Source organism: Mycetomoellerius zeteki, unplaced genomic scaffold (genome assembly GCF_001594055.1).
Source record: "Mycetomoellerius zeteki isolate Tzet28-1 unplaced genomic scaffold, Tzet1.0 scaffold101, whole genome shotgun sequence".
Classification (NCBI taxonomy): domain Eukaryota; kingdom Metazoa; phylum Arthropoda; class Insecta; order Hymenoptera; family Formicidae; genus Mycetomoellerius; species Mycetomoellerius zeteki.
The window spans coordinates 269336-281903 of NW_017255923.1; the positions used below are offsets into that span (position 1 = coordinate 269336).

The 12568-nt window shown below is 31.9% G+C and overlaps 2 protein-coding genes across 4 annotated transcripts in view; one reads left to right on the forward strand and one right to left on the reverse strand.

The window, feature by feature from the left end:
* The window catches only part of Cerk (Ceramide kinase), a 24432-nt gene extending 16249 nt beyond the window's left edge, over positions 1 to 8183 (forward strand). Inside the window, exons 3-8 of the mRNA XM_018461760.1 lie at positions 2915 to 3108; positions 3950 to 4325; positions 5833 to 5985; positions 6066 to 6262; positions 7317 to 7480; positions 7957 to 8183. Of these exons, the coding sequence (XP_018317262.1) occupies positions 2915 to 3108; positions 3950 to 4325; positions 5833 to 5985; positions 6066 to 6262; positions 7317 to 7480; positions 7957 to 8041 (1169 nt within the window). The 3' untranslated portion in view covers positions 8042 to 8183. The remainder of the gene's footprint in view (positions 1 to 2914; positions 3109 to 3949; positions 4326 to 5832; positions 5986 to 6065; positions 6263 to 7316; positions 7481 to 7956) is intronic.
* Positions 8184 to 11914: 3731 nt separating this feature from the next.
* Positions 11915 to 12568, reverse strand: part of ECSIT (evolutionarily conserved signaling intermediate in Toll pathway, mitochondrial) — a 2894-nt gene continuing 2240 nt past the window's right edge. For all 3 annotated transcript variants that reach the window (XM_018461919.1, XM_018461910.1, XM_018461901.1), the window contains one exon: positions 11915 to 12289. In XM_018461919.1, the coding sequence (XP_018317421.1) occupies positions 12000 to 12289 (290 nt within the window). In that variant the 3' untranslated portion in view covers positions 11915 to 11999. The remainder of the gene's footprint in view (positions 12290 to 12568) is intronic.

Below are 12568 nucleotides of genomic sequence, written 5' to 3' on the forward strand. Positions count from 1 at the left end.
TATATTTATTATAATTATTACATTAAATATTTAGAGAGTCCATCTTTTAATAATATTTCGAATAAAGCTTTATATAAAAAATATTTATGTAACATTTTTAAAAATGAATAATAATAAATATTTATCATAAATATTGCTGTGCTATCTGGGAGTGATAGGAAAAAAAATAGAAGTAAAATGATTCACTTTTTCTTGTTGGAAAAAAGCATGTAAAAAGGGGAAAAGTCCAAGAAAACAGACAACAGACAATCAAATTTGTTATTGAAGAATTTACGTGACGCATAAATTAATGAGAACTTGTTAGCTTCTGATGCGTTGTTGCTGATCATTGCGATGTAGCGAATATAAACACAATGGTAACATAATATTTTCGTAGATTTAATGATGACACTTAAGCAATTCAGGCATCGAAAAGAAATATTACACTGTTAGATACATAATAGGAGAAATGGTAGCCCAATCTCTTAAGTTAAACAACATTTTGTTATTTTTAACTTCCATGTGTGTCAAAAGTAAATTAATCAATTTCCGTGATTAGTTTCAAAGTAAACATTGTCTATGTTAATGTATGCATTTAGTAAATAATAAATTAAATTTGAATCTCAAATTTAATTCATGTTCTTCAATTAAGTTATGTAACTCCATTGTTTTAATCGACAAAATTCAATTTACGATATATTGAGTATACAGGGTGTCATTAACCGATTAAATCACCCATCGTGAACAGGTAGAGTGAACCGAACTGAGTCGAAAAGTCCTCTATCATTTCGCAATTTTTCAATAGTTAACAAGATATTAATTACTAAAAATGGCTGAATATTGGTCTTCAATAATTTTTTTCTCAAATACTATCAATTTTACAAAAAAACTATAAGAGACAAAAATTATTTATTTTCTTTTTATAAAGTTCTAAAAATTTTTTCAGAATTTTTTAATACCGTATTTTCTCATGATAATAAAAATAAGAAAATGCAGTACTAAAAAATTGATAAAAAATTCTGAAAAAATTCTTAGAGTTCTATGAAAAGGAAATAAACAATTTTTATCTCTTATAGTTTTTTTGTAAAATTGATAGTATTTGAGAAAAAAATTATTGAAGACCAATATTCAGCCATTTTTAGTAATTAATATCTTGTTAACTATTGCGAAAATTGCGAAATGGTAGAGGACTTTTCGACTCAGTTCGGTTCACTCTACCTGCTCACGATGGGTAATTTAATCGATTAATGACACCCTGTATAGGCCATCTAAATAAAAATTAAAAGAATTGATTAAAAGTAACTTAAAGTAAGTATAATTTGACATTATGAGTCTAACAGTGAAAGGAAAAATGAAATCATGGACCTTAAACAGTCGTGGTAATTAGAAAGTTAAAAAAAATTAAAATCAAAATTATGCCGAATTAAAAAAATTATTTCTAAATTATCTTCAGTCCATAATTTTCAAAATAAAGATCACGTTATAAAATGCGTTATAAAATAAAAAACTAAAAACTTTATATAATACTTCCATTTTACATTTATATATTTATAAAATGGAGATATTATATAAAGTTTGTATAGTTTCTTTTATCTGATTATGTATTTTTTTATACAGATTCACGATATGTCAAAGATAAGATTTTATGATAAATCTTCAATTATTGATTGCCATATTGTATAGAGCGAAATGTTCTTACGATAAATAACTGCTTTTCCTCCGAGTATTTTTCCGTCACAATTAAAGCCAGAAACGTAGTATGTAAAGTCTAGGCAGCCAGTTAACCCAGTTGGAATCGACATAAATCGCAATGAAAGGTCCGCTACGAGAATATACACGGTGATTCTAAAACTTTGATAGAACGCAGCGTAGTCAGTCAAACTAGTTGCGATCTACACGAAAGTTTGATTATCAGTAGGTCAGTTTAATTTCACGAATTTTGATGGTTCCCGAATTAAATTGTCGCTCTACAGTTTTGTTACTTACGTTGCAGATTTCTATGGCTTTCGAACGAGAGAATCACCGCTCGATCTCGCCGTTTACGAATTCCTACGCTTTTCCTAATATATTACGAATTTCGCTACCTTCATTCTCTAGTTTCGCCATTCATGTGTGTTTCTCCCATTTCGCCGTTTCTAGATTTCCCGAGTTAAATTGAATTGCTGCTACGTTTAGGAGCGTCGCAAAACGAATTAAGCGGGATGCGATCTCTCGGCTCGGTTAACATACAGTGATGCTGCAGTGGGATGAACTGCTCCGATGTAGAAAGAGAAAAAAGAAAGAAAGAGAGAAAGAGAGAGAACACAAATTTTAATGAATGTCGAGAAAATAAGGGATAGGCGTGCTCTAAACTATCCCTATCGATCGTCGACACGAGTTAACAGCTAGTATTGATCTGGAAGTTTGTCGTGGTCGTGTAATTGCCGTTTTCGCAAAAAAAAAACCTTGTTTGATTATTGATGTTGCATCGCGTGTCGTAAGGAAAATCGATAGAGACAATTTTACATGATTAAAACTCCGTCTACCTCCTTCGAGTCTCCGTTTGACCCATTTTCCTTTTTAAACAGCGAAGTTGATTAAATCGTGATGAGGAAAGCAGGAAGTCGATTAAAAATACGAGTATGTTATTTTAATTTATCTTATTTAATTTTTTTTTATCAATTAGCAAGATAAGATATATGATACTTTGTAACAATATTGATTTTAATCTTCTGAATTTTCTTTCAGTCTTTTACTTTTAAGTCTTATATTTCGACGTATAAGAAAAAAATTTGATTTTCCATCTTCGATGTCATAATTAAATATAACTACGGTCAGAAAAATTAGGAATCTTGATTAATTCCTTCTAAATAATATATTTTTAATCATAAATAATTTTCAAAAATTTACAATTAATTTTCGAAAGTAGAATTTAATTTGCAATTAATCGTTTTAGGTCTAACGTATCGGCCACGAAAGATAATGCTGTTTATCAATCCGATCGGCGGTAAAAAAAAGGGTGTCAAGATCTGGGAAAAGGATGTCCAACCACTTATGACCATCGCTGGCATCGAGACAAAGATGATGATCACGGAGCGTGCAGGCCACATTCGCGACGCTCTGCTCACGGCCGACTTGAGTGACCTACATGTGAGTCCTGCAAACAATCTATTCTACGTTCATGTCGAAGCTAGACGTTCTGACTCGGCAAATAAACCTATCTACATTAATCTAGAAAATTTTTTAGGAGCAATTTTCACTGATCTCTTATATTTGATTTGATTTATATTTGTATTATTATTTTTTATATTTATATTATTATTTTATACATAAATTGAAATTAAATTAATATCATTTATTAATCTGAAATAATTATACTAATTATTTATCAGAGACTTAAAGTTAGAAGTCTTGATATAGATTTTTATGCAATAAAAATATTAAATACTATTTATATAAAATTATAAAATCAAGTAATTTATTATATTTTCCGAATATTTACAATATATTTAGATTTCGAACGTATTTACAAAAATTATATCACTGTAGATCATAAAGAAAAAATTGTAGGTCATACAGAGGAATCATATATCTGTCATAAAAAGACACACCCTACGAATATATACAGCTTATCACCCTCCAGAGACTCTAGAAGGGTTGGACTATTTCTAGTAACCTCTGCCTTTAAAAAAATAAAATATTGACGAACTTCCAAGGAAATTGAAAAAGATTAAAACTTGAGCTATTACCTTCTCCTGGGTTATCGAGTTACTTTCTTAAATAACAAGTAACTTAAACTCATTATAAGCAACGAGTGATCAACCTGATATTATGGTGATAAAAAATTCTCAACGTCATTATCAAATCGTTATAACAAAGTAACGATAAAAGTAACAGCGTTACAAGTAATGCGGTTACTTTTCGTCTCCGTATGAGATACATAAGTTAAACAGATTCGAACTATCCTCAAACTAAAGTTTTCGTTCGATAGGCGGTGGTGTGCATCGGTGGCGATGGTACCTTCGCTGAGGTGTTCAACGGGTTGATTATGAGGGCGGCGAAGGATCAGCAGATCGATTCCAACGACCCTGACGCCAGGCTGCCTAGTCCCGCCTTACCCGTTGGCGTTATACCCAGCGGTAGCACCGATACAGTCGCCTACAGTCTGCACGGCACCACCGACGTGCAGACCGCCGCTATACATATCATCTTCGGCGACTCGATCGGTCTGGACATCTCGTCGATCCACAACAATCGCACCTTACTCAGGCTCTATGCCAGCGTGTTCAGCTACGGTTATCTGGGCGACGTGATCCGCGACAGCGAAAAGTTCCGCTGGATGGGACCCTGTAGATACGACTGGTCCGGTAAGGAATCCCCTGGTGAAAATCTTTCTCAGAATTTTTCATACAGTTTTTCAACATTTCTGAATAATTTTGTAATTTTTTAAGAAATTTTCTCAGATTTTTTATATAAATTGAAACACTTCAGAAGTGCTGAGAAAGCCTACATATTTTTTCTAAAGTGTTCGTATGTGTGAATTCTGAAATATTCTAGGATTTCTATGATTTATCATTTTATAATTTCTAATGAAATTTTATAAAATCTGAAAGAATTTAAGATATTTTTTCAGAAATTGTAGAATGATTGAAATCTCAAAAATCTTGGAAAATTTCAGAATTCATGTACAAAAAATTCTATTAAAAAATGTAGACTTTCTCAATATTTCTGAAAAGTGTTCCATTTCGTATAAAAATTTTGAGAAAAAATCAAGATCGAGTTTTTCGATTGTTTAATTTAACGCGAAGAATCGTCATTAAGCAAAGATTATCTGGTTCGAGTCACGATAACAAGAGTAATTTTATCTTAATCTTGATTTATCAAATAAATACGAAATTAAAGAACTGAACAGACAACAATTGATTTGCCGTATTGTAATCAATGTTCATACTCTCACGGAAAAATATTATCTCCTATTTCATAGTAACTATCCAAATTTCCTAGTTTACTATGAAATTTTGGTGGTAATTATAAAAAAATCATAATAAACTGAACCATTGAATTATTATTTTATATTTGATAATAAATATCACTATGTTGATAATGCATTAAGATTTCTCAAAAACTATTGTAGATACGGAAAAATGTTTCAAACAAAAGTTGTATGATTCGGAGGGGGATATAAAAAGGAATTATTGATTTGACCTTGGGTGGCGTCGCCAAGGCTACATCAAAAAGTTACATCGATTTTTTTAAATGGAATTCTCTTTTCATTATATTTTCTTGTAGCTTACCTCGAGAGCTTTTCAAAACACTATAAGAAAAAAATTTGATAATATTAATAGTATAGTATATTATCAAATTCGTAGTACATACTATATGTTCATAGTTACTACTTTTTTCATAATATTCGCGAGCAGTACGCGGGATCGCCACCAGATGGACGTGGTGGAGTTCAGTTTCTCGTGTTTGGAAATCATACAGGATAGAATAAAAGGCGCAGCACATGAGCAATTTTACTCGTATTCTAATGAACATTCATATTCATAAGTTATTTTTTTGTAATCGATAAATTCGCGACTATAAATTTATAGTAACTATGAATGTATAGTATACTATAAATTTGATAATATACTATAGTATATTATCAAATTTATAGTATACTATACATTCATAGTTACTATGAATTTATAGTCGCGAATTTACTGTAAACTTTTTGATAGTATTTTTTCATAATTTTTTTCATAATATTTTGGATAGTATTTTTCCGTGAGAGTATATAATGTAATTGAGAGAGAGTAAGTAATAAAACATTTTATGTGTATAAATATGGATGGGATTTCTATTAGATTAATTAGATCTTTTCGTTTCTAGGATTTAAAAAGATATTAGCAAACAAGGGCTACGAAGGTGAGATCGAGTTGCTGTCGGACCCGTGTCACCCGGCAGGTAGCACCAGGTGCATGAAGAATTGCTTACGCTGTCTGCAGCACATGCACAACAGCATCCCCGACCAGGAGATCTCCAGTGAGTGTTAGAAAACGAAAGAGAATGGAAATCAAATGCAGTTAAAATTAATCGAATAATATCTTGCGTCTTTTCCGTAGGGTGGGTGACGATCAGAGGAAAGTTCTTCATGGTATTCGGCGCGAACGTGTCGTGCGCGTGCTCGAGGTGTCCTATGGGCTTCAGTCCTCACTGCCACGTAGGTGACGGCTGCGTGGACGTGATCCTAATACGACATACATCTTTGATAAACAATGTCAGATTATTGCTCAGACTGTCCAGCAAACGGAAAACTGTGGTACGCGTTTCTATACGAGTTTCAGTTATTTATTCGGATAGTTATCGCCAATTATATTAATCTTGCTTGACGCTTTAATAGCTATATTTGCTATCAATCGTCAATCTCTGCTTACAGATATTTAACGCTTTCGACTGTCGCGTGCATCGTCGATATATGATACATCCTATACAGCACAAAATTTGCAGCAATATCGCTGCAAAATCTCTGCAATATTACTGCAACATTCAATGTTGCTGCAATGTTGCAGCAGTGTTGCTGCAACTTTTGTGCAATTTTGTGCTGTAGGGGATCGAATTTTTATGCATTATTATATGATTATTATGTACTACAATTATATTTAACCCTGAGTTATCACACTTCAGTCACGGTCACTATTATCACACTAGTGCGAATTTGGCTTTTCCATTTTTCAGAATTTTTCATATAATTTTTCAAAATTTCTATATAATTTTACTTTCTCACATTTTCTTATACGAATTGGCACACTTCTCAGAAAATCTACATCTTTTCTCAGAATTTTTCACATATGTTACTTATAAATTATCAAAAGATATATATTTCTAAAAGTTTTTGTAAGTATAATTTCTGATGAAATGTTATATAAATTCTAAAAAATTAAAAAATATTTTTTAAAAATTATGGGATGAGAAATTTCAGAATATTTCAGAATTCGCATGCATGAAAAATTCTGAGAGAAGATGTAAACTTTCTGAATATTTCTGAGCATTTCTGAAAAATGTTCCAATTCGTATAAAAATTATGAGAAAAATTTTCACCAGGGGTGTAAACGAAATCACATGTTTGAAACGAAAAAAGTAAAAGTAGTTCGATTATATAGTTTTTCGGGATAAAATTTACCTGGGAACCCATTGGTAATAATAAAATTAAGCAAAAACAATATTTTATTGCAAGAAATTATTAATTAAGAAGGTAATAAATTGAAAAGTGAATTTTCCTTTAAAAATTGCTGGTGCGAATTCACACTAGTGTGGTAATTTTTAAGGGTTAAGACTCAGGATGAAAGTCACAAGGAGTTGCAATTCTGTTGCAGTACGAGCTACCGTTCGCCGAGGTCTACCGAGCGAGAGAATTCACATTCCGCGCCCTGCCGACGTTGCAATTCGAGAACGGGCTGAATACGACCCGCTCGAGTTCACGACTCAGCGTGTGGAATTGCGACGGCGAGATGGTCGACAGCACCAACGTGAAAATCAGGCGAGTAAACAACGGGCGATGCGATCGCGTGCATTATCGGTATCAAGTGTCTCGACGGCGTCGCGTTAAAATCTCCATTTTAATGCCTAATTCACACTGGACGCAGCAAGCGTCAAGCATATACGTGCATGTAAGATAAAAATTTAAATGTGCAATCAGGAGGGTAAAGCATAATTCGCACTGGACGCAGCAAGCGTCAAGCAGCGGAGCAGCAATCAATCAGTGAGGCGATATTTACAGTGTAAACAATATCGCCTTGCTGCTTGACGCTTGCTGCGTCCAGTGTGAATTATGCCTAACCCTCCTGATTGCACATTTAAATTTTTATCTTATCTACTCGAGTAAGTGAGCCACGTATATACAATTTATATACAATATAGCTGTCCCGCCTCGTGGCGTGTTCTTGCGACATAATCTCGGCATCTCTAAATTTGCCCAGAAAACATCACCTCACGTTGCTAAATATTTGTGTGCAGGGTACACTGCCAATTACTGAAGGTCTATACGAGACGGGCTCAGGAATCGTCTCGAGACCCGACGTGCCTCAGCTGTTCTACGTGAACGAGTCGAAACAAGGTCGTCGAACGACCGGTCTTCAGTTTCAAGGCTACGGATTCCACTCGTGACGCTTTCGAAGGCGCAAAGTTCCTTTGTCTTGCCCTATTATTATATCTTACGTTAGAAATGGATCAAAAAAGTCGTTCGTCTTTCCTGGTAAAAATTTTTAATTTTTTAATAATTTCTGTACAATTTTACAATTTTTTAGAAAGTTCATCAGTTTTTATAATTAACGAAGGAAACTAATAAAAATTTGAAGAAGTTTAAAACGTTTTTTTCAGAAATCTTTTAAATAAATTTAAAATATGACAAATTCGTAAAAGTATTATGAGATACTGAACATTTTTTTCACAAGGGTTGCTAATTTAAAAAAAAACGAACAATTTTTTTGTCAATCTAACATTTCCAAGCACATTCAACGCAGGAATAATTTCACGCGTAAATACGCTCATCCACATATTATTTCTTAATCATTGATAAGTTCTTGATTTTATTATACTTGCAGCGATAAGTATAAAATTTGTAAAATTTTAATAAGTTACACTATACCGCTATATAAATAAATCAAACAAGTAAAGAAACGTCAAATATATTATTACACGCTAACTGCAATCGCTAACTGAAGCTAAAATAATAAATTAAATAGTCATAAATTAAATTGATCAATTTAAAAATGATGCTAATAAGCACTTTGAAACACCACAAAGAACTTATTGTGAAAAATATCAACTCAGTACATTTTATTTGGCGTTTCTTTACTTATTTGTAACACTACCTAAAAGTATGGCGTTTACAGTTTTATATATTTTATTTGAGGTAAGTTTGATTCATAGCGATTAATCTGGTGTTAAAAATTAAATAATTATTAATGTATAGAATAGTTAATAATATTACAAAATTCTCTTAACTCTAGATTGATGACGTAAGTAAAATTGCTGTTCAATCTAAAGTTACAAAAAGAGAATTTTGCAAATGTTGATTGTAACATCGATCGAAATCGGACGATTATTGAGCAGGTGATTGATGAAAAAGCGCGAGCTCATCATCTCGATTTACTGCGTATAATTCGTCTCGCACGCAGAAGTTATTTATATAACTCCTTTATCATTGCATTTGACGACTGTTTGGCAATTGATGTGCTTTTCGAGAATATACGTTGAACATTCCACCTATCGGCGCGACGCAAACCGCAATGACGCTCAAATTAATTTTACGCGCGTCGACGATATTTTTTTCTTACGCGAAATGTGAAACAAAAAAAACGTTATGTATAAATATATATAAATATATATAAATTGACGAGACACGTTTGCTCGGTTTTGATTGCGTGATTGTTTAAAAGTTCAAACGGATTTCAATTAAAATTACCACCTACACGTTTTTCGACTGTTTCGTGTTTATTACGCGTATATTTGTTAGATATCGGCTAAAAACCGAAATAGAGACTGCATTTATTCGTGGTCTCCTTGCTACGCAGAAACCAATGACAAGCCGATTATACTTCTACGTTTTGTACTTAAAATGTTTCAACTCCTACAAACTCGAAGCGATAAGTGATAAGCGTGGTAATTATTTTTTTTACTTAAATATATACATATAATATATATAAAATATATATATATACACAATAAACATATCGCTCTATTACTTAAAAAAATGACACAAAAAAACGTGACTTTTTAGTTACAGCATTATCATGATTGAATTGAATAAACATTATCCTATAAGTCATGAAAAGTGAACTAATTAAACTTCATACAAAAATCGTCAAAATCGTCAAGACTCAAAAAGGGCGTTAGAGATTCTAAAATAAAAATGACAAAAATTACATTGATGTTAAGAATATTTTTTTTGCTAAAATTATATAATTAGTTAATAATTTTTATCGAGTTAAAAGTTTTTTTTTTTTTCTAAAAAACTTGATTTTTTTTAGTTGTGTCATTTTTTAAGTAAAAAAACGACACATTATTGATTGTACATTTATTTAAATAATAAATTCACAATCAATAGCAAACGCAATAAGAGTCATTTCTATGAAAATGCAGATTGATCTCGATTTAATTTACTTTTCTTTTCTTCTAATTATTAAAAATAGATAAAAAATTAATCGAGATTAAAGTTAATCTACATTGATAGAAATGGACATAAGTTGTATTCATCAGCGTAATAAGTGATATTATTGTAGGAAATTTAAAGCTTGGTTCATTTTTGAAACGCGTATTTGACATCTTAAATATATCCTTTTTTTACGTTTTCGCTTTTCATAGAAAGATAATCAAACTGCAAGATTGGTGCTGAATTTTACGAACACTAAGGTTCAATAGCGATTAGCGAGCTTTTTTTTAGTAGTTTCCATAATATTTGATAAAAGTATTTAAATTTAAAGTATTTGTACATTAATTGTGTAGCGAAAGAGAATAATGCGGCGAAAGAGAATAACGAGACACGGTTATTTGCGATCAAAATGCAGATGTTTATGCAAATATACGAGACTATTCTTAATTATATTGACGTATAATATTCTGAGAGAATATTTTCTACATTTCAATGAGAAATAAATTGAAGGGCTTACTGCAATAGTGAGTTAACTCACATTTTGTAAGAACAGGAAAAACTTTAAAGTTAAATGTTAAAGTTAAGGTGATGGAAAAGAACATTTATTCTCCGTTTCTACAAAATGTGGATTAGCCCACAGTAAGCTCTCATTTAAGAGAAGTATAGTGATAAAAAAATATTTCTGCGTGTCGTGATAACAAATATTTCGATTTCGTAACTTTTCCGTTTGCTTCCCACATATTTGCATAAACATCTGCAGTCTTTGTTTACGAGACTTAGATCCCTGATAAATTCTCTTGATCGTCGCGTGAAGCGGAAGATATTCGTAGTTGAATGCGGTTCATACCGCAAGTATATTGTATATTATATTCTATTTTTAGTACGCTCTAAGCAGGTGCTATTTTGTGTGGGAAGTTAGACATAGAGTTTCACTACACGTGTCAAAGTGTAATCGGTGGATTACAGATAGCGTAAATGCACTATATAAGCAGTCGTGTCTTATTGCTGGCCAAGCCATAAAATATTCATCAAGAGAGGAGCTATAACGCTTGTGATCGTTCGCCTTGTGGAAAGCTGGACGGCTAAGCGGAACGATACGATATATGATATATTTTAGGAGATTAGTTTGAAGTATATTTTTCGACAAAGGGTATTAGGCAATTTAGTGTGAAATTTAGATCTGTCGTATACAGGTTTGATTCGTTCCTTTAAATAACAACATATCATAGATTTGTATAAATCTATATAGAATTCGCGCGGTGGAGATGCATATTTTTTCATTTGCGAGGCGTTGTTCGCGCGATTGAGACGAAGTCTCACTTAAAGGGCGGCTTAGACTTAACGCATTAACGAAGTAGTGTTACCGAAGTAGCATATAGTGTATACAATACTAGAAATTGTACAGATATCTATATATACATACATATATATATATTTTTCTTCAATCGCGATGTATTTATATATAAAGTGGACAAGTACAGCGAATCAATGTGATGACCTAATGACCATCGGCAGATGGCATATATTATTTTGATTCCTATCAATGGGAAGGTGCACCAAGCAGTACACGCGTGGCTGCACAGAATAAATTATATTAACTTTCTATGTACTGTGTATCTTATTTTTATATATTCTTCCCTCCTCTCCTTTTTGTTTAAATGCCGTATTTATGTCGTAATAATGGAATATTTTCATGACCAGAAAGATAAAAACGATTTTTTCAACTGCAAAAATATCAGGGTTTAAATTATTAAATAAATTTATAAGTCAATTAAATTATTAAATTGATCGAAATCATATCAACTATAATGAAAACGTTATATTTTTATATACAAACAAGAGCTATCTACAGACATGCGTGTTGATTTGTTACATTAGTGACGTTGCTTATCACTGTTTAAGATTTTTAATAATTTGTATCTTTCTGCTGATCCTTTTGCACTATGTTATTTTCACTTTCACTAGAATCGATGTAGAACTGTTCCCTCGTGAAGGATATTAATTTGAACACTACCGGAATTATAGTTAATACGGGATTCTTCTTTTGCAAACATCGTATCCAGGACAGCAATGAGTCTTTTGTGGATGTGCCAGTGGCACATATTGCAAAGTATGTACCATCGTCTTGTTCATGGACCGTAGGTGGAAGAATTATTTCTTTCTTATCCCAGAAAGGTATTCTAATATCTGAAACATCTATAGAAAAAAATCACATCAATATTTTTCTATGAAAAAGCTTTACTTGAATATTTGGACAATTAATCTAATATTAATATTAATAATATAATACTAATATTAAAAGTATAATAATTTGTCATCACACGCACACAATAATAATACTAATTTATACAAGACTTCTGCTTGTCAACATCTGAATGATGATTTCGATATATTTTTAGCTGCTGAAAAAGAATATAAGGTTGAAAAAGTTCCATCATCCACAAATTTTGAGAAATCAGGGATTTAAAAAAAAAG